The 26,955-nt window shown below is 36.3% G+C and overlaps 1 protein-coding gene across 2 annotated transcripts in view; it reads right to left on the reverse strand.

Annotated features, from left to right (window-relative positions):
• Positions 1-6,814: 6,814 nt before the first annotated feature.
• HNRNPLL (heterogeneous nuclear ribonucleoprotein L like) overlaps positions 6,815-26,955 on the reverse strand; it is a 39,349-nt gene continuing 19,208 nt past the window's right edge. The window contains exons 5-13 of one of the 2 annotated variants that reach the window (XM_058683083.1): positions 26,606-26,707; positions 26,448-26,520; positions 21,669-21,740; positions 16,120-16,337; positions 12,897-13,018; positions 12,217-12,418; positions 11,508-11,565; positions 11,319-11,417; positions 6,815-7,891 (exon numbers count right to left, since the gene is read on the reverse strand). In XM_058683083.1, coding sequence (XP_058539066.1) covers positions 7,836-7,891; positions 11,319-11,417; positions 11,508-11,565; positions 12,217-12,418; positions 12,897-13,018; positions 16,120-16,337; positions 21,669-21,740; positions 26,448-26,520; positions 26,606-26,707 — 1,002 coding nt within the window. In that variant the 3' untranslated portion in view covers positions 6,815-7,835. The remainder of the gene's footprint in view (positions 7,892-11,318; positions 11,418-11,507; positions 11,566-12,216; positions 12,419-12,896; positions 13,019-16,119; positions 16,338-21,668; positions 21,741-26,447; positions 26,521-26,605; positions 26,708-26,955) is intronic. The other variant, XM_058683084.1, reaches the window with a different exon arrangement.

The following is a 26,955-nucleotide window of genomic DNA, read 5'->3' on the forward strand; positions in this document are numbered from 1 at the left end:
CACAGCTCATTAGTAGAGTAGCTGGGACAAAGAAGCCAGGTCCCACAATCAAGGCACAGTGTCTTTTCCTGCATTGTATCCACTCACCTGTCTGCCAGAACAGAAAGGTTTCTTCTAAGAATCTTTGGAAGTTGGCAAGATGATCACAGCAGGACTTTTGGTTGATATAGTGTGACTATAGTCCAGACAGACTATAATCCAGGTCTTTCCAGTAAGGTGTCGCCCATTTAATGGAGCTATTTTTAAAATGCCTACGATCACTCCCTCTCACAAGATGGGCAATACACAGTGAGATTTTCTTGTGATCACAAATGTCTAGATTTTTCTCAAAGCCACATAACTTTGGGGGGAACAAAATAAAAATTCTAACTACTGTGTTTCTTTGCTCCCACTCTGAGTCGGAATCATCTGGTGTACCTCAGATACTGCAAGCTTAGAAAGGCAAACCCAATACCCAGGTATGCCAACACTGTCATTCCCCTCCTCCATCACATAACCTGGCCCCATCTATCTTACCCATAACCCGCATTAAGAGGTGGCTGATGTCATTAGGGAATACCATGGAATGGAACCACTGTTGCTTGGCAATGATCTCCTCAGCTAGCTTCCCATAAGCTAGGATAGAAATTTCTTCCCCTTATCCAAGCTACTTCTGTGACATCTACCAGCTTTAAGGATCTTCACATGAACATTCCAGATGCAAGAAATTGGTAGGCAGCCTGATCCTTTCCTCTATTCACTAAAAAATTTGCTACCGAGGGCAAAATTACTAGGCAACAAGAATAATTAATTTGATCCATTTAGGAAACCTATCTGGATAATTCAGACAAAAAAACCGCCTGTTACTCAGGAACAATTTTACCGATTTTATCCAAATAATTTCAACAGCCCCTTTCCTCAATTGAGAACTGCTAGGTCAGAAAAGAAACAACAAAACACCACCAAATAGAACTGCTTTCTTGAGCAAACAGCATCACCCAGCCTAAACCCTACACTGTATCAACACTAGACCTAGGAACCATTACTACAATCCAGCTCTCCTCCCTCAGTCTCTGCCCTTTGCACCAAATACAATCACATGCTCTTCATTGGAAAAGCACCACAGCCCATTAAACAACCTTGGGTTATAGTTACAGCTCAGTCCAATGTGTCACACCTGATGGCAAGTAGGTTGAGGGTGGGGCTCTAAGATGTTTGCCCTGTGCATTTTCAGGGTCTTACTCTATAATTTATAAACCATGTGGTCCTCATTCACACATAATGGAAATAATTCCCCAAGGTGGTCCTACCTTCCTCAGAAACATAAATGAACTAAGGAAAATAACAGGTTTTACTAACTGAGACTAGCGTTTAGAGCAGAAACTCTAGGGAGCACAGGGTTATTACACAGCAGGAGGAGGTACAATAGGCTGTGAAGCGATTTTGGTCTTTTTGGTCCAGTGGTAGAAATTTCAGCTCAAACAACAGCACTTTGCTGAGAAGTATCTTGCTGCTAAATAAACAATTGTATGAGGGCTTTTTAGAACAATGAATTTGGATTGGCAACAGCTCTGTAGATATTACTTATAACAGTTTAGCAAGAAAAGCTCTACCACGATTGAGGTCATTGATATTGGCATCAGTCCTCTCAATTATTTTGTATTAGGCAGAAAACGCTTAGGTTTTATCATGTATCATACAGACGCATAAAACAAAATGCATTAGCCTTCTCATTTTAGATAAGTCTCCTAAAGGTCTCTTGAGCAAACCATGAGCAAAAATTTATATATTATATACATAAACATTTTTGGTTTCACGTATTATTTTCTATATAAGCCAGTGTCTAACTGCTCAAGGCTTTGAAGCAACTATGAATGTTAGCAAATGGATCAAAGTCCAAATACAATCAGGTAGACGGGATAAGACAGTCTATGAACTTTCAAGGAAATTTGGGTAGAATTATAAACGTCTGCCTGTAGGCTGAGGCTCCTTAAGCGAAGACAGCTCAAAACTTAGGACAGAGTCCCAGCAGAACCTGAACTGAGCAGCTAGCGCACTACCCTGGTTTAGGAATGCAGAGAAATTCTACTTTTCACTTATGGAATCATCCCTCCCTTTCCCAAACCCTCTTTCCCAACTGCTCACTGTTCACAAAACTCCAGTGGGCTCTTTCCTGGCTCCAACTCCCCTGCCCCATAGTCCAGGATGACAGACGAGAAGTGACCGGCCATCAGAGCAATACAACCATAAACCAGATCTAGAATCACATCTTCTGCTGGTGTTGGTAAAAGTAACCCACTTTCCCCCTATGCCCCACATTCCTTCCTCAACCTATCTAGCCAGCTACATGAAAGTCCTGACGCACTCACTGTATTGACCCTTCTCTAAACTGAAGGGTCGCTGGGCCAGACCTTTTTTTTATTCCCATTTTAACGTGTACAATTCCATGGCATTTTAGTACGTCACAATTTGGTTAACCACCACCACCATCTAGTTCCAGAGGAATATCATCACACACCACCCCCACCAAAATCCTGTACCCATTAGCTGTCACTCCCCATTCACCCCTCACCCCTCCCCCAGTCCCCAGCAACCACCTATTCTATTTTCGGTCATTTTACCACAGCAATTAATACTTCAGGCAAATACAGCTAACACTTCCAGTCACTGAGAAAGATCAATTAACTTCATGAAACAAAAGGGCTTTTTGGTTTATATAAGAATCTTAAGGATTAACATCTGGGTTTTACGTCAAATTGAACTTCAGGTCATAGCATCCCTACAAGGTTCTGTTAAACTTTAACAGATCACAGTATCTGGGCTTCTCATCATTAGTTTGTGAAACATAATTATCATACCGCTGCCCTTCACACACCCACGCAGTGCTAATCACTCCTTGACCTCATTTTTCCATTTTATAGAATTCATAAAAGAACAGATTTAAATATATTACTCAAAGATCAGAGATTCACTAATTGATTTTTAGTTCCTCCTACTTAGGAAATAGTGTTTCCTATCTGGGAAGATACCTTTGCCATTCTTCTGTTGGTTCCTTTGTAAGCTCAAATTAACCTACTGACTGTTAAAAGCTAACTGTCTGTTTGAACTTCTAATGTCTGGTATATTCCATGCACTTAACAGATATTAAAAAAAAATAAATGAGTTAAATGTCCAAGAAGCCAAATGGTTGCAAGCGACATTTCTGGAATGGTTTTTGTCAAAACTAAGGCAAAATCTGCAGATGCACTGGCTATCAGTAGGATTCTAGTTTCTACTCATGGAATCGTTCCTCTTCCTCAGCCCTCTAACCGTCTGACCCCGCCACCTGCGAAATCCTCTTTTCTAACTGTTGCAAATCATGCCAAGTATTACTATGCAACACAGGTGTTATCTACGTTTTTCTCACCCTACTGTCTTAAAAAAAAAGGTATTTCAAATAAACAAAACCACTTCAATAACCATCTTAACAACCTAAGTTTCACAATCCTAAATTATAATCAGGTTTCAAGTCCCCCAACTATCCCACTGGTATTCAGTTACCTAATTAGCTAATACTTAAATTATGGTAATAATCACAATATTTGAGGCCATTTACTAGTTTACTTTCCAGACTTTCAATAATCCATAACTATTCCCCAGAAAGAATTAATATTGCTCTTGATTTCTCTTGGTGTTTCTCAGGAGAAGAAAACAAATGATAACCAGATTATCAAATCAACTCAAAGCAAATATTTCAAGGTTGTTCAGTAGCTTTGGTCTGATTACTGTGTCATATTAGGGAGCTGTGTATGTTTGCAAATCAGAAATTGCCACTAATTCAGTGCTTCTACTTCATTCAATTAAATTCTGTAAGATTTACATAAAAGGATTGAAGTACACAACGGAGAGAATTTTTAGGTTGAGTATATATTAAAAGCAGCTCACTAACAAACCTACAGAGAATAGCTTCAGTATAGAAAAGTGTCCAGAGGTATTTGACTTATGTTTAAACTTTATGGTACTACTTAGGACAAAAAAATTCAAAGTGGGAAAATACAATGGGAGTCATAAGCCCAGACTGGCAAAAAGATAAAAATAGCTCAGTTTAAAAACAGGGCTATCTGTCAAACAATTCTCTGTACTCTTTCATTTGTGTTGTTTGTACACTACAATGGCTTAAGGTGAGATTTAGGCACTTAAGACATTCTTAAAAACGTCTAGCTAGGACTTCAAACTCAAAAGGGAACTCTGAAGACAGGAGTCTACGGAGCATGAGCAAAGTAGCCTATGCTCACAGTGGTTTCCACAGCTGTCTAACTTAGTTCTATCCTCTTCTGTTTCTTTTTTTCCCCACCTGCTGGTATCTCTCAAGATAGCAAAATGGCAATACAGTCCCAGGCCTACCTCATAAATGCAGACCACACGACTTTGGGAGAGCATCTCCTTACCCCTTCTTCAACAAATCCTAGGCTTCACGGTCTTTGGATCAACCTAGGTTTACCAGTTCAACCCAGAACCAGATTAGGTTAAAGCAATGGTTCCCAATCCAGACAATCTGACACCTTTAACATTATGCTCAAATAAACTTCCTTGATTATACCTACCTACCCTCCCACCTACCTACACACACATGCATGCACACACACACACAATATTTGAAGGAAAACAACATAAAACCTTAATTATATAAAACCTGACCTGCATACTGTGAAGCATAAATGTTCAGGAATGGTTACAGTAGAAGACAAAGAGATGAGTATGACTGCTGCAAATGAAAACTGACCCTGATGTGTTATAATATCAATGTAATGTCAACTCAATCGTTCAATGACCTAATTTTCCAAAATAGCAAAGAACTCTCGGAAATACTGCAATCATCTTTCCTTGATTTACAAGGTAGTTGCATTCCTATGAAATTCATTGTACTGTATACAAAAAGAGTTTGTATTGACAAAATTCTTTTTTTTAAATGTTTACTTATTTTTGAGAGATATAGAGAGCAGGCATGCATGCACAGGTAAGGGGCTGAGAGGGAGGGAAAGAGAATCCCAAGCAGGCTCCTCACTGTCAGGGCAGAGCCCAAAACAGGGCTTGAACTCACGAACCTTGAGATCATGACCTGAGCCAAAGTCAGATGCTTAACCGACTGAGCCACCCGGGTGCCCCACCTGAAGAGCTTTTTAAGTGAAGCAAAGTTCCTTGTGCTTTTGCTTCCTAATTATGGAAGAATGCTCTATGGCCAAAATTTCTTTATTCTAGAAAGAATGGAGTATCAATGGTAACTACTAAAAAGCAGTTACCTAGCAACCTATCCTTGCAATAAAAAAAGAAAAGAAAAGATGAAATGTAACTAACCCCATTTGGTAATTTTTATTTTCTTCTCTGAACTGGAGTCCTAGAAAATATAGTCTGGATAACCAAATCACTAGGATGTTCGTAAGTCTCATGTCAGCTGCAACCGTAAATTTTATTTGAGGTAATACCCTCAGCAGGAAAGTGAGGATTTTAAAAGGCAGCTTATATTCCTTAACTCAGTTATACAGATCTATTTTCTAATATTTAATGGGATTTAGATATGGGATAGGATTCCAATACTTAAAAAATAAACTCAAAGCTAATATTATTTCTTTATAGCTATAGCATCTACTCTTTCATGTTCTCCTAAAAGCAGAAAGATAGCACAAAAAATGTTTATCTAACATTGTTGTTAAGGCTAAGGAAATACGGAATGTTGCCAAAGCCAATTCCATTCCAGGATCAGATAGTATCAGGTATTAACAGTAGTGACACCCAAGTAAACTGTCAAAGACATTACTGATAACAACAGTATAGGGCTGACATACCAGTGTCTAGAGCAGCAAGGTATAACTTAACAATACTTTACACCTTAGGAATTTACTCATCATTCTGTTGGGGAAAGAGCATTAAGACAGAGTTCATATCTAAAAGTCAATACCATTTCTCGCTTCTCGGCCTTTTGGCTAAGATCAAGTGTAAAAGTCAATACCATTTAAACCAAATCTAAATTAAATAAGACTTGTCACCATCCATGGGTTTGTTTCCTAAAATCTTAGGCACAAAATAATCTAGAATGCTGACATCACTATTAGTTTTCAGAAAAGGGAAAGGGAGGGAGACAACTATTACATAAACTCCGAAATTACCTTTTAAAATAAAGATAATTTCATTTTGCAACAAATGTAAAAAGTATAGGGGAGGGGGAAAAAAAGATTTGGTTATCGTAGAGTTAGGTAAACATAAAATTGGCAACGAATGAATGAGGAACGCACAGAGCCCAGCATCATACACTTACAGTTCATACACAAGGTGCCCTTGGCATAACTTACTGGGTTCCATGTAATGCCTCTAGATTGCATTTAAATTTTTCTAGATCTTTAGAGAGCTAAAGGGACACTGGTTCACAGCTGTTAAAATTCAAGGGGAAATAAATGTTAACGTGTGTTTACTTTCCATCTTAACTTCCTATTCAACAGCTCTAAAATGTTTTAAACCCCTGCCTCATTTCTAAATGGATTAAGGCAGACTGTTTTTATGTTAAAATTCAAAATAAAACTTTTACAAAAGATCTAAATAGAACTTCTACTTGGAAATTTGTTTAAAAGTCTCAAGATCACAAAACTGCTACTGCTAACTATAGACTTCAGTTATTCTAGGTAGATGAAACATATTCCCCTTCTATTAAAGATAAATATAAAATGGCTACATCACATTTTTATTATAAAAAAGCTATGAATTTGATAACAAGTGTGCTATAGTCTCTTAATACCATGTTTAGTCCTTACACCTCCTTGAGATATATTATTTTCCAAAAAAAGGGAAAAAAAAACAGTTCCAATGGGAGAAAGAATGTTTAATAAATGGTGTTGAAACAAATAGCTATCTGGTTTGGAATAAAAATAAAATTAGATCCTTACACCTTGCACCTTGCACCATATAGAAAAATACATATATTACTGATGGATTCAAGAGTAAAAAATAAAAATGCAAGTACCCAAAATTCTACATCCAATATTAAGGGGTTCACGAACTCCCTAAAGCCCATCCATGGATCTCAGGTTAGCAAGAAGAGGAACTGTTAATCATAACTTCCATTAAAATCTCAATGCCAAACACCACATGTGTTTTCAAGATCAAGTCACATGCAACAAATGAAGATGAACACATTAACTCATTGTTGTAACTTTATAAAATCTCCAAACTGGAACTAGAAACAGAGGCAGGTCAATACAAATGGACAATGACTTAAAAAAAAAAAAAAAATTACACCAATTTAAATAAGTTTGAGTGCATACTGTACAAGTGTACCCATGTCTGTTAGCCTTTCAGAAATATAAAATCAGCTAAATCTTTAGTACTTAAAATTCATTATGTGCAATGTTATTCTCAAACTTGATTAAAATACTTAATAAATACAAGTTATGTTTAATATGAATAACTGCAACATACGTAAACATCTAAACATATAATAGGAATTCTATAATATTAAAATGCAATACTTTCACCTGCATTAATCTCATACACAATGGAAAAATACTTGCAGATAGTTAGCATTAAGAATGCAAATATATTTTCACTGTGGAAGAAAAATAATAAGATTAGAAATCATATATTTGAGTCATCTACAAGGAAGCTGTAGATAGTCTACATTATGATATTCTATTTTAAAATGAAAACAATTCAATATTTAACTTTACAACAAATTTACTCAAGGCAAAATATTTGTTTATTACAGAACAGGATCTTAAATCAAAGGAAGCAAGGCAACATTAGATCAACAATCTTAGATTTTTTTTAATGAAGTGTAGCTTTAAAACTGTAATAAAGGTGAACATAAATTCTAACATGCTCTTCTCTTCTTATAAATGGGATGATGTAGAAAAGCAAAGCTTCAATGTGTAGGGATTGGAACCATCTGTAAAAATTAAAAAACAAAGTTAACAGTTCACTTCATCAAACTTTCAAGATTACCTTGAATTAGCAGAGTCAATTATTTCACCTTCGTATAGCATCAGGAGCAGAAACATAAAGAAGGAAAATTTCTATGCAAGGAAAGGGGAAGATTACTTCTGTACATCGCTACCGGCAGTTAACCTACATGAAGACAGGGACTCTGTCCACGGTTATATTCCTACTGCTGAACATTATCTGACACACAGAGGAACTCAATGCTTCTTAGTGAATTAATTAATCATTACAGATAAATAGTATAGGATTAGGCTTATGTTCACCAGCAAAGCTCCCTTTGCAGAATACATTAGAATGGCAGTTTCTCTATAAAAGCCAATTCAAATACAGGCTGGGAAATGGGATAAGACTGGAATGTATAGGAAAATATTAATAAACTGAAAAAGTTCCAGAAGATCTACTATTAAATTCTAAAATTACTCAATAAAAACAATATGATCCACAAAAATTTTTCCATTTTATGCATTTTTCCTTAACTTTTCAGACTAGACAGAAATAATTCTTCCTTACTTGATTATGCAAAGAAATAATTCTGGTATCTTAATGTATTAAAAGCTATCATCCTTCAAGAAAAACATTCCTATAAAGGAAAAAGCTTATAAATAACAAGTATGTGCATGACACTGGAGAGGATAAAAAGATAAATCACTGTTCTAGCCTCCAAGGAGTTTAAAATTCATATACTATCTTGTCTATGTCTCAAATATACATGTAATTTTAAGCCTTTAAAAAACTTCTATTGAGGGGTGCCTGGGAGGCTCAGTCAGTTAAGTGTCTGGCTCTTGGTTTCGGCTCAGGTCATGATCTCACGGTTCATGGGTTCAAGCCCTGCATCGGGCTCCACACTACCGGTGGAGCCTGCTTGCAATCTCTCTCTCAAAAATAAACTTTAAAAATAAATAAATAAAAACCTTCTAATATTAAGCTATGATTCACTACCTAAAATTTACTTTTGTGACTAAAAAGTTAAATGAGGAGATATTCCTATTTATCTTTTAATTAAAATTTTCAAACATAAAAAAATTTATAGATTAGTATGACAAACCCCTATATATCACCTAATTTTTTGTTTTAATTTTTTATGTTTATTTTTGAGAGTGAGAGAGACAGAGTATGAGTGAGAGAGGGGCAGAGAGAGAGGGAGACACAGAATCCAAAGTAGGCTTCAGGCTCTGAGATGTCAGCACAGAGCTCGATGCGGAGCTCAAGCTCAGGGACCACGAGATCATGACCTGAGCCAAAGTCGGCCGCTTAACCAACTGAGCCACCCAGGTGCCCCTCTATCACCTAATTTTAATAACTGTCAAAATTTGACAGTCTTATTTTATCTACCTACCCTCCACACACTTTTTGGGAGCTAGAATATAAAAAAAAAAATTTTTTTAACCATTTATTCATTTTGAGAAAGACAGAGCGTGAGTGGGGGAGGGGCGGAGACAGAGGGAGACAGAGAATCTGAAGCAGGCTCCAGGCTCTGAGCTGTCAGCACAGAGCCTGACGCGGGACTTGAACTCACGAACTGTGTGATCATGACCTGAACCAAAGTTGGATGCTCAACCGACTGAGCCACCCAGGTGCCCCTGGGAGCTAGAATATTTTAAAGTAAATCCTCAAGATGTTATTCTACCCATAAATCCTCAGTGTGTATTTTTCCTTTCTTTCCTCGTCATACCTAATAAAGTTAGGAATATTTTTTCTTCTAATATTTAGAAAAATAAACTTTTAACACCCTTTAGATCCAGGATCAAAGTACACAGCACAACGCTTCAGAAGTTATATACTTGAGTGTTCTTTGTATGGTAGAAAAAGAGGCCATTTACCATTTTGGAAAGATTAAACAGAGAGACAATTTCATTTGATACAAATTAAAATCAGTATTCATGGTAAATCAAATTGTGGTACATCTCTACCATGAATAGCTACTATGCCTATGCTTTAAAAAAAAAAAAAAAAAAGTGGCTTTGCATGTGCTGATACAGAAATAGCTCTAAGACATAGTAAATGAAACCAGTAAGGCAAAAAAGAATATGTACAGGAGAACCATTTTGGGGGCACCTGGGTGGCTCAGTTGGTTGAGCATCCGACTCTTGATTTCGGCTCAGGTCATGATCCCAGGGTCACGGGACTGAGCCCCACATTGGGCTCTGCACTGAATACGGAGCCTGCTTGGGATTCTGTCTCTGTCTCTCACCCTCTGCCCCTCTCTCCTGCTTTTTCTCTCTCAAATGAAAAAATAAAAGATTCTCTCTCTCTCTCTCTCTCTATCCCCCCTCAGTCCCTCTTCCCAACTTGCACTAACAACAACAACAAAGAAGAACCATTTTGTGGGTGTGCCTGGATGGCTCAGTCAATTAAGAATCCAACTCTTGATTTTGGCTCAGGTCACCATCTCACAGTTGTGAGACTGAGCCCCTCACCTGGCTCCACACTGAGCAAGGAGCCTCCTTAAGATTCATATTCTCTCTCTCTCTCTCTCTCTCTCTCTCTCTCTCTCTCTCCCTTTTTCTCCCTCTGTCCCTCCCCCACTTTTATACACGCACAGGTGCATGCATGCACCCTCTTAAAATATTTTAAAAAAAACCAAAATATTTTATGTAAATTTTTAAAATGTAGATATACATACACTGGAGGAGGAATAAAGAAGACAAACAGATTATAAGTTGTAGAAACCTTTAACTTTCATTTTGTACCCTTATGTGCTTTAAGCTTTTTAACCATATAAATGTATGTATTACTTTCTTCTAAAAACATCAAGAGGGATTGTGGGAGCCAGCATCCAAGATGGCCTCGATGATCCACCCTTCTGGTATTCATAGCCCTGTACAGTCTCCTCCCACACTGTACCACAGTTGGTCTGTGCAATTAAAATACAGCATAAATGACAGTATGTCATTTCCAAATATTAAGATATAAAAGACATTGTGGCTTCTGGTTTGGTTTTTGTTCTCATTTCCTTTGGATCACTTACTCTGAAGAAAGCCAGCTACCATGAAATGGCCAATGTAACTTGACTGGACTTGCAAAGAACCACATAAGTGAACTTGGAAATGGATTTCCCAGTCCCCAAGCATGACTTGAAATGACTGTAGACCCAGAAAACAGCTTGACCACAACCTCGAGAGATCCTAAGCTAGAAATACCCAGCTAAACTGTCCACAGATTACTGACCCTCAGTTTGCTATCTTAAACTGCTGAAAGTGGTAATCTGTGATACAAGCAATAGGGAACTAACATAAGGATTGTGTGGGGGGTGGGATTTATATGCCTTTTTTCTTTGTACTTCTCTATATTAAAAAGACAGTAAGTGTTACGATAAAATTACTAATGCTTTGACAGTAACTGCTATTGAATAATTATGACACAATTTCACTTACTTGGAACTCTTATCTGGTAGTGATTAAGTGCGGTAAGGGCTTCCACTGCATCAGTTTTGCATTCCCATTCTAACAGCCCAGAAAGTGTTTTGGCAGAAGCTAAAACAAAACAAAGAAACACAAATCCAGTTGTTATTTGCTTGTCATCAGTTTAACCAGAAAACCTAAAAAGAGGGAATGTGCACTTACGTTTTGCATCAAACACTTTATATTTGATGAATGTAAGAACTTCATGGTCATTACATAACTGTCAAAGAAATGTAAAACTCCATTAAAAATATGGCCAAAATAATAATATTCCTGTTTTTTTAAGAAAGTAAATTTATGGCAGCATTTAAGACTGGCATGCATGAATTAAATCAAACACTTTTTAGATTAGTAAGTTCTAGGAGAAAATCAACTAAAAAAAGTGATATTCTGTAAACTATGTAACTTATTTAGTGCTATACAATAAAACCACAAACTGGTAACTGAAATACGTATTTTCAGAGCTGACCAAGATTTATCTAGTGTCTAAGGTAGGGAGTGGAGTTCCAGAAAATCAATTCTTCTCTGAAATATTTCCTACATTTAGGCAAAAAGGTAGGGGTAGATAACATTTTTTTTATGGGCAAGATTTAAGGGCATAGTAAAAGAACTTTCTGAATCCAGAAGTAAGGTCTCTCACTCTCAATCTAACTCTCAAAAAGACTGAGCCACAAACCAACAAAAGACTAATGCAGAATGGAAGCCAGAAAAGTACAATGACCAAAGAATGAACTATAAAGTACCAAATAAATAACAGAATACTATTAACATCAAAAGTAGATGAACAGCGCAAGACTTTAAAATGAGGCTAAAATATTTTAAATTTTAAAATAAGACAGAACATTCTGCACAACTCTATTTCAGCACCCACCTTGGTGAAGGTCTCCTCTGTGACACACAATGGAACATTATAATAATGCAGCACGCACGAGGGCGGCTGAATTATATTCTTAGATGCTTGACCAGCACTTGTAAAGCGATTATTTTTGCTCATTGCAAAATCTTTGTAGCTACTTGTACCATCCTCCAGCTCAAATATTTGACTTGGAACAACTGAATGTTGTTTAGACACACTAAAGATTGGGAAGGAAAAACGTACAGGACATAGCTTGTTAGATAAAAAGCAGCAAGCAGACAGTCTCGAAATGTTAATACATATGCCTGCATTCAATTTTAACAAATAAGACAAATGTAGCTATTTTAAATGTGGTTCAAATATTTAATATTTTAAACATTTATTTGAATATTTAAATTTAGTTTGAGTTATAATCCATCACTCATAGCTTAGATACAGTCTTGTATTAGGAAACTTTACATAAAACTTGCCCATTTTTACATGCTGTTTTATGGTAACACTAAAAACTAGGTATAGGTGAGCAAAACCTGAATTATATGACCCTAACATACTTTGTCTAAAATGGTAACATTATAGGTGCTAGTTTCAAATGTGCTCTCAATTACATTAAAATATTCTGAAATTGAAATTAATGTTTCTAATAAAAATGAAGTTTTTTTTAAACACTTTTAAAATTTACCACTTAAGATAATTACCAAACATTAAGTCTTTTCCCAAATAATTTGACATTGTTAAGGTGTGTGACAGCTCTTTCTACAGCATACTCATCACCCATTTCTACCAGTGCTGTACCAGGAATGGTCTTCATAAACTTTACCTGTAAATACAAAATCCCAAAAAGGTGACTATTTATTTCCCTTCTACAGTAACAGAATTTCTGAAAGATAGTTTGATTTAAGTGGTTGATGTCAAATACAGAAGATCACCTGGAATCTTGACTTTATTCTGCTGTGCTATTACACACTCCTAGCTCTTATCAAAATTCAACAGTTAAAAAGGAAGATGATAGGGGCGCCTGGATGGGTCAGTCGCTTAAATGTCTGATTCCTGATTTTGGCTCAGGTCATGATCTCATGGGTCATGAAATTGAGCTCCCACTGTCAGCATGGAGCCTGCTTGGGATTCTCTCCCCTCCCACTGCTTGTGTGCATGCACTCTCCCTCTCAAAATAAATAAATAAACTTAAAAAAAAAAGGAAGACTATAATTCTATTATATAGCACAATAAAGAAGAGCACAGGCTTACCCTGACTCTGCTATTTATTGTGTGACCTGGGGCAATTTACTTCACTTCCCTGAGCCACAGACTTCCCTATAAAATGGAGATAACGATAACGTCTAGTAGGATTCAACAACATTTACTCATTCAACAAACATTTACTAGGTGCCTCAAATATTTTGATAAACACTGTGTGAGGTGCTGGGAATTAATGGTGAACATAATAGACACAGTCTTCTTGAAACTTATATTCTGGTAGGTAGGTCAAAAATTTTAAAGTAAATAGTAATTACCGACTTTTCAGAATGCTGTTAAGGCAATACTCAAGATACTGTAAGAAATAATACAAGATGGCCTTGAGACAGCACTGCCAGGAGGAAGGCTTGTACAAGGTTAGGGGCACTTTAAAACACAGGCTTTACTTTACAAGTTCTCATAACATCTTGGACAGAGGCCATACTTATCCTCTTATATTATTCCAATTTTAATATATAACAATGTAGTAATGAGGGTTAGATGAGTTAAAGTATGATAATTATTCAGCATAGTACCCCGCCTCTTGGAAAGTCCTTAAAATAGCTATTCTGTACCACTAACATTCACGATACCTTGAATATACTCCCTTCTTATTTGTTAGCCTTAAAAGAACACTACAAACATATTTACACAACAAATGCAGCATAGCATTTATACCCACCCTTGCAACTAACTATCCTTTTTAACGGGCTATCTTGGCATTTTTATACTGCTCCTGTATTTAAACAAAACTCAACTATAGTAGAACTTTTCAGCTTTGCTTGAAATCAACTGTCTTCTTGTGGGCAAAATTTCTATACATTGATTTAATCCAATAACATCCTACAAATCTAATAATGACTAAATATATTAAATATGGAGCTCTTATATTCATGAATCTCAAAAAAAGGTGAGGAATAATTAACTATATATAGGCCTTTTAAGGGATTATCATAACTTGAGATTAGTGTATCATAATATATTATTTAAAATGTTTAAAAATTTTTGGGGCGCCTGGGTGGCTCAGTCGGTTGAGCGCCGACTTCGGCTCAGGTCACGATCTCGCGGTCCGTGAGTTCGAGCCCCGCATCGGGCCCCTGTGCTGACAGCTCGGAGCCCGGAGCCTGTTTCAGATTCTGTGTCTCCCTCTCTCTGACCCTCCCCCATTCATGCTCTGTCTCTCTCTGTCTCAAAAATAAATAAACATTAAAAAAAAAAAAAATCATGACTTAAAATGTTTAAAAATTTTTGAGATATGGGACTAGAATTGTTCAAATAGCACACAGAAGATTTTGCATTTATCACACAAAGTGATTTATGTTTCTAAATCATGAGACAATTAGTTCATAACACAAAAGACAAAGATATACTGAAGATGTTGATTGAACTGTCTGATTCTGATTATCTACAAATATGATAAGCACAAAGAGACAACCTAAGTGATAAGGCTAAAATACACACTAAAGCCCATTTAGTCATCAAACATGCAGTTCCTAAACCTTAACTAACACCTAGGTGTCTTAAGATAGATGTCTGAGTGAAAAAATTCTGGACTACTTCTCCCAGTATTGCTAAATCTATCCCCTGTGTTCCTGGCTAGTTACATAAGCAGAGATTATCCCATATGTTAGCCCTAGACCAAAAGTGGAATTTTCTTTCTTTTCTAAATGTGGTCAAATTGTTATGTTGAGGAAATTCTTGTCTCAGAGATTTTCTGAGTTGCTTCCTCAGATCAAGGAGGCTTCAGAATTAATAAACCAAGTAAGAACTAAGAGTACCAACTATTCAAGCCATGCTCCCCCTCCCACACATTTATGACTCACATGCTTATACCTTTTTATTGTAGTGAAAAGAACACTAAAATCACTTAAAACAATAGAGAAAAATAACATTACCTCAGTACTGAAACTCAAATTGGCAAGGGTATCAAACAATTGGTGACTTAAGACTACGGGTCACTTCCCCAGTTAAATTTTCCATGATTCTTTAAAAAACAGTTTAGCATCTACTTTATGATAAGAACTATTTTAAGTATTTATATCAATGAACAAAACATCACAGATCCAGGGAAATAGATGCCTAGTGAAAACAAGGTTACAGCTCTTTAAAGATCTTTAAAATATATAAAATTTAAATGTTTTGCTACTTTTTGAGTGAGTATAAGCCTCCAGACAAAGTTTTGGACACATTCTTTCAAAGTGGGTCAGTTTCAAATACTGATAGAGCTAAAAGCACATTGTTCCTCAGAAGATACTAGAACTCTAGCATTTGGAAGGCCAAGTATATAAATCCAGGATTTTCCTAAAAATTCATGACTTGTGCTCAAGCTCCACGAAAGTAACTGCTCTTTCAAATTCTACAGTTCAACATGTTAAATGCTAGACAGAAACTCTTTGTAATGATAAAATTAATACAGGCTTTATGTCTATAATACTCTAGTGGTTGATTAAACTGTTTTGGACTTCTATTTTTAAAGTATTTTTAGTACCAACAACCTACACTGATGACTTACCAACAAAAAACAATTTCTGAAGTTCCTACCTAATGAATTTTTAGCGTACATTGGTTACTACTAAAAGAACTTGTATGTTCCCAATAAAAGGCGAAGACACATGTATTTACGGCCTTTTCAGACTTTCCTGCTAGATATCCTAGCAAAAGAAATTAATATGAAATGAAACTTACCTTTTCAATATTTCCATATAAGCAGAATAGGTTGAACACTCTTGAACAATTCATTTTTAGCTGATGTAATCCACTAACCATTACAACTGAACCAGACGGATTTCCTCCATGCATGTAAGAGGAAGAAGCCTGTGGTAACGGATACGCCACAAGCTCAGGTGTATCTCGAGAGCCCATTCTGTAACGACTTGGTAAAGGCAATAATGGACCATGGGAGCCTATAAAAATGATACAAAACAAAACACAACTTTAGCAGATACGCTTCATCACACAAAAAGTAAACTCTTACTATTAGCTAGTTTGGTGTATGTCCCAGGAAAACTCAAATGTGTTAATAAACCTGTGGGGATTAATAAAATCCGTAATTCTTTGTATCAGATCCTATATACATTGACCTGCACACCCCTGCATATACATCAGGCTTTAAGTTTGTATTTTTAAAAATATTGTTGAACCAGAAGTATACAAAATCAGGCCATAGATAGTGGGAATAAGGAGAAATCAGTGTAAAACTTTGGGCTGCTGTGTATAAATTATACCTCAAAAGTTTTTTAAAAGCCTCCTGCCAAAATCTTTTGGAGGATAATACAGTAACATACACAATGAAATCTCAGAAACTATCTCTATACAGATATAACAAAAGGAACATCTCTTTAATTCCAATGAAAAGCTGCCTCCTTGACTATATTTTACTATAATGTGCTTTCTAGTTAGTATTTTATCCCCCAATTCTAATTTAGGAAACTAAACCTCTAATTTAGTTAATATCTCACCTACTCAAAGGTGTCATTTATTCAGCACCCTGCACTATCTGAAACAACATCAAGAGCCCAGAAGAAAATAATGGCTGAGTGTCTGAAACCGTTGTCACAGAAACACACATAAATCTATGTCTCGCGCTGAGAATCCTTATTAAGAATCAACGTGCTAACTTTAGAGTAGTTCTAAACAACTTTATCTGGTTTTCCCATCCAAAACAGATTGGAAGTAACAAGAAAAATAAAGCTAAAGTGAATGGAACAGACAGGAATGAGGACAGAGTCTGGAGAAACTGATACTAAAAGCAGGCATAAGGCACATTCACAACAGCAAGAAGAGAGGCGTAAGAACTGAGAAGCAACTAAGAAACAGACTCATAAACTGGAGGTTGTGGGAGGCAAGGAGGGAGGGGGGTGAAATAGGAAGGGGATTAAGAAGTACAAACTCCCAGTTACAAAAAAAAAAAAAATTAAGTCTCAGGGATAAAAAGTACAGCACAGGGAATATGGTCGATAACACTGTAGTAATGTTGTATGGTACCACACTTCTCATGGTGAGCACTGCATAATGTATAGAATGTCCAATCACTATATTGTATAACCGAAACTAATATAACAGTGTATGTTAGTTGTAGTTCAATTAAAAAAAAAAAAAAGCAGCAACTAAGATGGAGATATAGCTCAGAAACGTAAATCCATACACCTTCAGGGCTCCTGAGTTAGTGATTACATAATCGAAGCATACTCTGGTAACATGCAAAGGTCTTCTTGATGTGCAAGAAACCAATCCAAAAACCCAAGTCTTTTCCTCATTTCTCAAGAAGTAAAGCGTATATAATACTACTGACTTTCATTTTTATCCAAGACTAAGGGACAACTGTCATCTACTAAGTAAGTCACTAAGAAACTACATCTTGGTATTCACAGCATGCTATTAGAACTCATGTGGACTCCAATTCAGAATTCAGTATTCTAAATATAGTTGCCATTCATAACAATTCTGCAACACTACCACTGAGCACACACACAGTGTGAATTCCTACAACTTCATGAAGGCAGAAACACCTTATCAATTCATCGTTATCAGTGTTGCCTTAAATTGGAATTCAACTGCTCTTCCTGCTGGGAATTGATAGTTTATTAAAACAATCAATATAGCTCATCAATATATACTTGTTAGTAACTGTACATATTTTGGCATAATTTAACTGTACATAAACTGGCATAGTAACTGTACATAATTTAGAGTGATACATATAATGGGGTCAAATATTAATCATTCTTACCCCTACTGCAAACACACACATACATGTTATACCATACATATTACACTACCACCATTTGCTTGTACAGTAATGACATTTCACTATTATCACTAAATATTCTTTTTCATAGGAAGTAGAAAGATGTGTGTATGTGCTAGATGGGCAGTGGAAACTTCCACTCTACTTAAGTTCCCCAAGGTCCAAAAATGCTGAGATTCACTGCCCTAGGTAACTGAATTCAGTGCAAGAGAATAACTGACGTTTGTAATTATGACCTCAGCCATCAGGATTAAATTATGTAATCTACGCTATTTACATTGCTGCCTATATTGTTTAAGAAGATAAGAAAAAATAGAAATCTTTAAAAGCTTTCTATATATAGAACAAAAAGTTCACGCAAAATATTTTGATCCTTAAAAAGCTAATACTTCTGGTATTTAAAAAATTCACTTATGTGGGAAAATACTACCTAAATGGCATTACTGTCATTTTAATAGCATTTCTCATCTTTGATACTTTAAAATCTTTGGTCCAGGAGCATATCCAAAGACACTAGCAATTAATATATAAACTTTTCTTAGGCTCACAGCAAATAAATCTGTATAAAAGTAGCAAAAATCATACTTTTCAAATATGAGGGCATCTGCAAGTTTATCTCATAGGACCGGGCTCCCCAAATTAAAAAATTTAAAATATTCTGAAAGCATAGATTTATACTGCTATGATAAATCAATGAATAAATTTAATCTAATTAAAAATTAAATCTTTTCGGGGCGCCTGGGTGGCGCAGTCGGTTAAGCGTCTGACTTCAGCCAGGTCACGATCTCGAGGTCCGTGAGTTTGAGCCCCGCGTCAGGCTCTGGGCTGATGGCTCGGAGCCTGGAGCCTGTTTCCGATTCTGTGTCTCCCTCTCTCTCTGCCCCTCCCCCGTTCATGCTCTGTCTCTCTCTGTCCCAAAAATAAAAAAAAAATTAAAAAAAAAAAAAAGTTGAAAAAAAAATTAAATCTTTTCTATTCCCTCTTTTTCCTACACCATCATAAAAGAAAAGCCACTTACGATATGACACCAAAATGCAAATACACTGGTTTTGCTGAACTACTCATCTGAAGGCACACAGCTGTGATTTGCAATGTTTTTTAAAAGGCTCAGTATCAGAGCGCCTGGGTGGCTCAGTCGGTTGAGTGTCTGACTCTTGATTTCGGCTCAGGTCATGATACCAGGGCTGTGGGATAGAGCCCCACATCTAGCTTCACATGGAGATTCTCTCTCTCTCTCTCCCCCTCTCTCTGCTCCTTCCCCCGCTCTGTCTCTTAAAAAAAAAAAAAAAAAAAGTCTCTGGGGCACCTGGGTGGCTCAGTCGGTTGAGTGTCTGACTTCGGGTCATGATCTCGTGGTGTGTGAGGCAGTGTGTGAGTTCGAGCCCCGCATCGGGCTCAGTGCTGACAGCTCAGAGCCTGGAGCCTATTTCGGATTCTGTGTCTCCCTCTCTCTGCCCCTCCCCCACTCATGCTCTGTCTCTGTCTCTCTCTCTGTCAAAAATAAATAAACATTAAAAAAAAAAAGGCTCAATGTCACTAGCACCTATTCCCATCTTTACTTTTTCCCCCATTTCCTCACCTTACTTCTCTACCTCTTTTTATTCATCACTCTCTCTCCTCTTATACTCTATTCTGCTTACTTCCCTAGAAAAGAAGAACAAGTTTTCCTCAGAGAGGTAACTGCTTCAATGGACAGAGCTCAGAATGGTCCCTAACACAACCATTCCTGCTGAGCAGGACTCTCCAGAATGATCCCTATTTAACTACCAATGTAAAGAATTTTACACCTCTCTTTAAGTAAGCTTACATTTTAAAATTTACACACACACACACACACACACACACACACACACACTAAATTGGGGTATGAAACTGATAGCGTTGGACAATAAGCTTTTTAAAACTATAAAGTTCTTCTAGGGCATATAACATATTTTTGTTTATATAATTTTTCGGTAAGATGGATTTTACAAAGAAAAGCAACTCTGAAAATCCATACCAAGAAAATAGTGTCAACACTACCACAGTAGGGTTCTGTCCTTCATTTATTCTTTCACAGGTTATTCTAGACCCCTTTGGCAAAACATTTAAACAATTTTTAGCATTCATCTGTCGGCCATGACACATATACTCCACAACTACACTACAAACTTGTGATTACAATTCTTTGTAACCCTCCATTATGGAAAGCATAGTGGGCTCTTAATAAGTGTTTCTTTACTACAGGAGCAGAGCCATCCATATGACCAGATTTAATATTTATGCTGTCGAAGAAACAGCTAAGAAAAATTATCGAGGAGCTCATTAAAATAATTGTAGTTAAGATTTTCATTCTATACCACACTTACTGTTTAGACAGAACACAGATTGTTTCAATCATTTCTGCCATATAGACTACCATAGCAACTTGAACACACACACACGCACACACACACACACACACACACACACAGAACACAGATTGTTTCAATCATTTCTGCCATATAGACTACCATAGCAACTTGAACACACACACACACACACACACACACACACACACACACACGTAATAAATCCTGGAGTTCAAAAAAACAAACTAAGGAATAAGCTTAAGCTCACAGCTAAGAATAATGATCAAACACACAGGCATGCTGAAAACATTTCAGAAAACAGGCAACACTGGAAGCTTTTCAAAGATAAGTCCTGAGAGCACGATATAGCAATTTCTATTTTCTATACCACTTCTAATAGCATCATACTTCAGCTTTAAACCACAGAATAGGTGGGGTCACTAACTATTTAAAACTAAAAAATATTTAAAATCACAGAACTTCTAACCAGTTACAAGACTTATCAATAGCAATTCTCAACATCTACCTATAAGGACAATAGTCTGATACCTAACTTTTTCGTGGGGAAGAGTATTATTCTAGGTTTCATAATCTTAAATCTTATCAATATACCAAACATTAAAACTAAGAATTTTTAAAAGAGGAATTAAATACAAACAAATTTAGCCAAAGCCAAAATACCAACTGTAGAACTGTCTTAACTGTAAAAGACTTAAGGCTCTAACAAGAAAACATATTTCTTTTGGACAAATACCCCATCCTTTCTGCCTTTATTACTCAAAGTTCCTCTTTGCTCATAATTGGTATAATGGAAGAAAATATACTTACTAAAGCAGTATCTCTTTTTGGTCTTCTAACAGACCAGAACCCACTACTAATCAAAATCAAAACCAAACCAAACCAAAACAAAATGGTAAAAAAGCTTTTCAATCTCCAACCAATAGCTCTCATTCATCTCAAGGATTATATATCAATATCCTAAGAAAACAAAGGATTTTGGACAACTCCTTGGGAGTACATTATAAGTGACTAAGCCCCTATAAACCAAGTCAGGTGAGCAGGAAAAATAGAGACAAGAAATGTGCTATTCTTCATCAGAAATGCAAAAATTCTAGTAGTTTGTCTATACTACCTTCCTTCTGCCTTGACAAACTTACCATAGCCATCATGTCTAAACGAAGAAGGGTGTTCTCCCAAAATGGCTTGTCTCTGGCGACCCTTTCCTCTATCTGACACAAAAGTAGAAACATGGTTTTAACAATTTTGACCCAAGTACTTAACAGTTCTCACATGGGAAACACCCATTCAAAACATCCATTACAATTCATAAAAGAAATAGGATTCCTGGTTAACTTTAAACATCTATTCATATCCAATTTAAATACAAACACCAAAAGTTTAAGGAAGTAATTCTATCTAACAAATTCCACTTAACTTGAAAATATCTTTTTGGCAAGTGCCAAATACAATCACACTTTCAAATTTAAGGAAAGAATGGATACTTTTCGGAAAGTGAACATACACAATGCTAGAGTTTGACACTGTACAGAAGTTTTTACCAATACATGTCTTTAAAACAAGCTTTAAGTGCAGTACTTTTGAAAGACAGTACCTGAATCATACTATTAGCTTCAACAGCAACACATTTTCAAAGTGGGCTTCTTTCAAGAAGTTCAGCATAAGCCAACAACAACCTGTATTACATGGTTTCACAATCAGTAAACACAGAGTATTTTGTATGTATATACACATATTTACAAACACCTACTGACTTGAGAGCTGGAAATTTGCACATCACTGGCCCATATTATAGCATGGATTGGTCATTGTCTATAGACCTTAACACCAGGCAGGACTATGAGCACCCTCCAAAGTTTAAATACGCCAAGATAAAGCTAACCAAGGGGGCTACATTATTGGATGAGAGTACTACAATACTCCTAAAACATAATTTTTATTCTAGCTATGTTTTCAGGAAAGGCATGCCAATTTTCCTAAATCTAGAATGAGAGATCAATAATAAAATTACAAGTTTCTAAAATAGCACTTCCGATGTTGGTTGGTAAATTTTAGAAATTATTGTACAATGCTTTTTAGAAAGTTTGCTGACCAAATCATAGCACCCAATAAGATTTTTTTTTTTAATGTATCTTAAGAGTCTGGTAATTCTAATCTTTGAAAATTCAGAGAGAGGCCTTCTATAAATCCTTAGTCACCTAAACAAATGAGGTTTATGGGAGATGAGAAATAATTTTCACTTCAGCCTAAAGAAGTACAATTTTAAGTACCTATTTGAAGTTATCATAGCATTAAAAGGGACCTAAGAGGTCATCTTGTTCCATTTATTTTGTATAAATTCTCTTTACATTATCCCTATCAGTTGGAATCATCTAGCCTCAGCTTACCCAACACCAATTAACAAGGTTCTCATGACTTTCCCTTACATTTTCAGTTAGTCCTAAATAATGAGAAAATTAATGTTTATATTGTATAGAAATTGGTCTTCTACCCATATTCTATCCCGTCTGAGGCCTCCTAGACTTAGTCTTTCTCCAAAGACCCTTTCAAAAGCTTCCAAGTTATTAAGATCCTCCCTCCATTTCCCCAGTCATTTCTTCTCCAGTCATTCACAGCTCCTTCTTTCCATTATACGGGTTCCAGCATCCAGTATCATCATTTAAGTCTCACTCCTCTTGAATCAATCCAGTCTGCTAATCCCTTCTGTTAATGTTCCTCTACTTAAGTATGCCACCCAACACTACATACAATTCCTCATCTGATCTAAGCAATCTTAAACCAAAACCACCATAATGTCTTCATGACTCAGTTTTATTGATATAGTTAACAGTGTCCTATAAAGGAAAGAGCACTAGAGATTGGGAATCAGAAGATTCCAACTTAAACACTAATTCACTGGATAATTACATAAACTCACAACCTTCATTCATAAAATGAAGGAGTTAAGAATAGATAATCTCCTAAGGTATCTTTCAGCCGAATATTGTCATTATTAATAGTTCTTTGGATTTGAAGCATTAACTACCTAATATAAGGTCACATAAAACAGAAGTGTGCAGAAGAGTCAAACACTAATTATATCAGTCTATAAATAGTAGTTTGAAACTTTTCATGAATTCATCTGAAATCTGATGGAATCTGTGTACATTCTCCCCAAAAAGATGTACACATAGACAAGTTTTGCTTAATGTTTCTGGAGTGATTCTCTGGAGTCCAGGCTAAGAATTTTTCACACTAAAATGTAGTTTGGGCTGAAAAGGACTTTTAAAAATGAGGTTATATTTATTACAGAGCTCTTTTTAGTAGAAAAAGTTACAGTTCATTCACAGGATGCCTGGGTGGCTTGGTGGGTTAAGTGTCTGACTCTTGATTTTGGTTCAGGTCATGATCTCAGGGTCATGAGAATGAGCCCTGCGTAGGGCCCGGCACAAAGCGTGGAGCCTGCTTGGAATTCTCTCTCTCCCTCTCTCTCTGCCTCTACCCCTCTCATGCTGTCTCTTGTGTTCTCTCTTTCAAAATAAATGAATAGGGCGCCTGGGTGGCGCAGTCGGTTAAGCGTCTGACTTCAGCCAGGTCACGATCTCGCGGTCCGTGAGTTTGAGCCCCGCGTCAGGCTCTGGGCTGATGGCTCGGAGCCTGGAGCCTGTTTCCGATTCTGTGTCTCCCTCTCTCTCTGCCCCTCCCCCGTTCATGCTCTGTCTCTCTCTGTCCCAAAAATAAAATAAAAAATGTTGAAAAAAAAATTAAAAAAAATAAATAAATAAATGAATAAACTTAAAAAAAAGTTACAATTCAGTATCAACTTGAGTAGAAGAGGAAGTCATAAGACTTCAAGAATGTAAACTGGTATGGTCTCACCAGACAAGTATCTGTAAAGATTTAGAAAACAAGAGTTTTTCCCTTGAAACATAACCAAGTAAAATTCTACTTTACTTCTTTATATTTTGCTATTTAAATATCTATCTCACCCATTTGTAACCTTTTCTGACACTAATTACTTATATGAAAAACTAATCTAAGTTGGCTCTGCATAAACTTCAGACCTTCTAAAAGAACAGATGTGAACACTAATAAGAAACATATCTACAATGTTTTTTAAGAGACATTAAGAGGAAGGTTACCAGAGCTATTTCAAAAGAGTTTAAAAAAAAAAAGTGTTCAATAACTGACTGTAATTTGACAGAAGTGAGAGATTTCTCATCAACCACTTGTTCTGTTGTTTGAGTACTAAGGCTTTGTTTTCCAATGCTGTATTCAACTGTACTAAGCCTATGCCAAGTGGATTTGTGAGTAGTGAAAAACGTGGGGTCCAGCCAAAGCTGCATTATAATACAAACCTGTTTGCAACCCCATGCATAAGACAAGATGATTTCCTAAGAATTGAGAATTAAGGGGCCAATCACCCAAAGTCCTAAATATTTGAACATGCAAAAGATCATCACATTGTCTTCTTTTTTCTTTTGGCAAGAATACATGCACTACAGAGTACCTACTGCCCACAATATTTTGGATGCCATAAAAACTTTTCCTACTTTGTGGATTTTTACAGATATGCTCATCTTGGTGAGTTTTTTCAACACATGGTTCCAACACTAATATTGTAGTTGAGGTGTAGCCAATACTGCAGCCCCCTTGTTTTTACAAGATCCACATTTTAATTTGTATATTCCAGAATTGCCACACAGTTAGTTGAACAATTTTATCAGTCAGATCTATGCTCGTGAAACCTAGCATTTATCAGTTATAGGTGAAAATGCATCTCAAATGAAATGCTCTTACTTTAAGATTTATCAAGTTTAAATATTGTCTACCTTGAACAGACATGTTACTTTCACCTACATTTGAAATGTCAAAATTTCTAGTTACACAAGTTAACATGAGTGATAACCTTAAATTGTTACAAAAAGTGACAACTTATGAACAGCCACTTTACAAAAAAAAAAAAAAAAAAAATCAAACCACACAGAGATCATCTTTTACATATAATGCATCTTTTCATCATCAGGTTAATCTAGTCAATGTCCACAGTTAAGGAAAAAAAAAACCCAAAAGAGTAAACTTAGGTGCAGCAGGTGTGCACCTTTCTATTCCTTTTCTTTCTAATATCTGTGTGGATTGGTTGAGCATAAGCAGTTCTTAAGACCTGTTGATAATCTGGCCCTGGTTATTTGCCAATTAACAATTTGAATCTAGGCTGCAAACAGTTACAGTAATGGGTGTTAAGATTTACAACATCATAGATAAAGTTCTAGTACCCGTTAGTGAAAAATCTTAAATTCTACAACTGAAACCTTAAGGGAAATCAGACCAATATATACATACAACTTGAATAAATGGGCACAGTCTATCATGGTGTTCATCCCATGCAAGTCTGAAGTACTGTTAAGTGTCCTCCTTTAAAAACTTGGGGTGATGGTGCATGCAGTATGCAGTCAAGGTGAATTGCAAGTCTGAGTTTTTCAGAGGGCTTTCTGCTGATGCCGATGTTGTGCATGATGAAGTGTAGAGTCAGCCTGCTGGAGTCCTCTATCCTTCTTAATGCCTTGTCCAGCTTGGGGGAAAAGTCCTTTCCATAGAGAAGCAGTGTGCAAGTTTGCAGTTTGTAAGGAATATTCTGAATCAGTTTCCTCTCCTCCAAAGAGAGAGAGCTGCTTGGAGAAATGCAAGTCCTTGAACTGCGGGCGTGCCTGTATGTGTGGGCTCCTGGTTGAACTAAATATAAATAACTCCGTACATACCAGTAGGGGGCACTAATTTCAAGGTTATTTTCCAGCATTACATGGCCTTTGGCAACAAAAGCATTCACCAACAAGGTTTTCATTTGAATGAACTAACTCACCTCAGGAAAAAGGAATCTAACTGCATGTAAAAATTTGTCAGCAGATGTAAGCACATTCTAAAATGCATAAAATACTTACCTCGTCTTCCCAAATATGGTTTAGTGTAGTCCCAACTGTCATTGTCATTCCTAATAACATTTAGACGAGTTGGCTGTTAAGATTAAAAAGAAAGTAAGCTCAAATTGTATATCCAAAGCATAAATATTTCTTTGGCGAAGTGTTGAAAAAATATTTACCCTTGCATATTCGATTTTTAGTGTGCAACATCCAGCATATATATCTGCTCCATTGAGTGCTGCTTTAGCTTTCTGGGCACAAAGGACTGATTCAAACATAAGCTCTATTAAGGAAATTTGGTTTAACGTATCCAATATTTTATCATTATTCGTTGCCTCAGAAAAGGACTGAAAATAATCAGAACTCTCACTTCTAGAAATGTTTTACCAATAAAATTTCTAGATGAATTTTAGGAGTACTTATTTTCAAAATCAAGGGTGCCAAAGAAAACATAATAAACCAAACTATCTACATTAATCCTTCCAAGTCACCTGAAGTACTTCATAAATTGAAAGGAAGAGGGAAAATG

This window comes from Neofelis nebulosa, chromosome 9 (genome assembly GCF_028018385.1).
Source record: "Neofelis nebulosa isolate mNeoNeb1 chromosome 9, mNeoNeb1.pri, whole genome shotgun sequence".
NCBI lineage: Eukaryota > Metazoa > Chordata > Mammalia > Carnivora > Felidae > Neofelis > Neofelis nebulosa.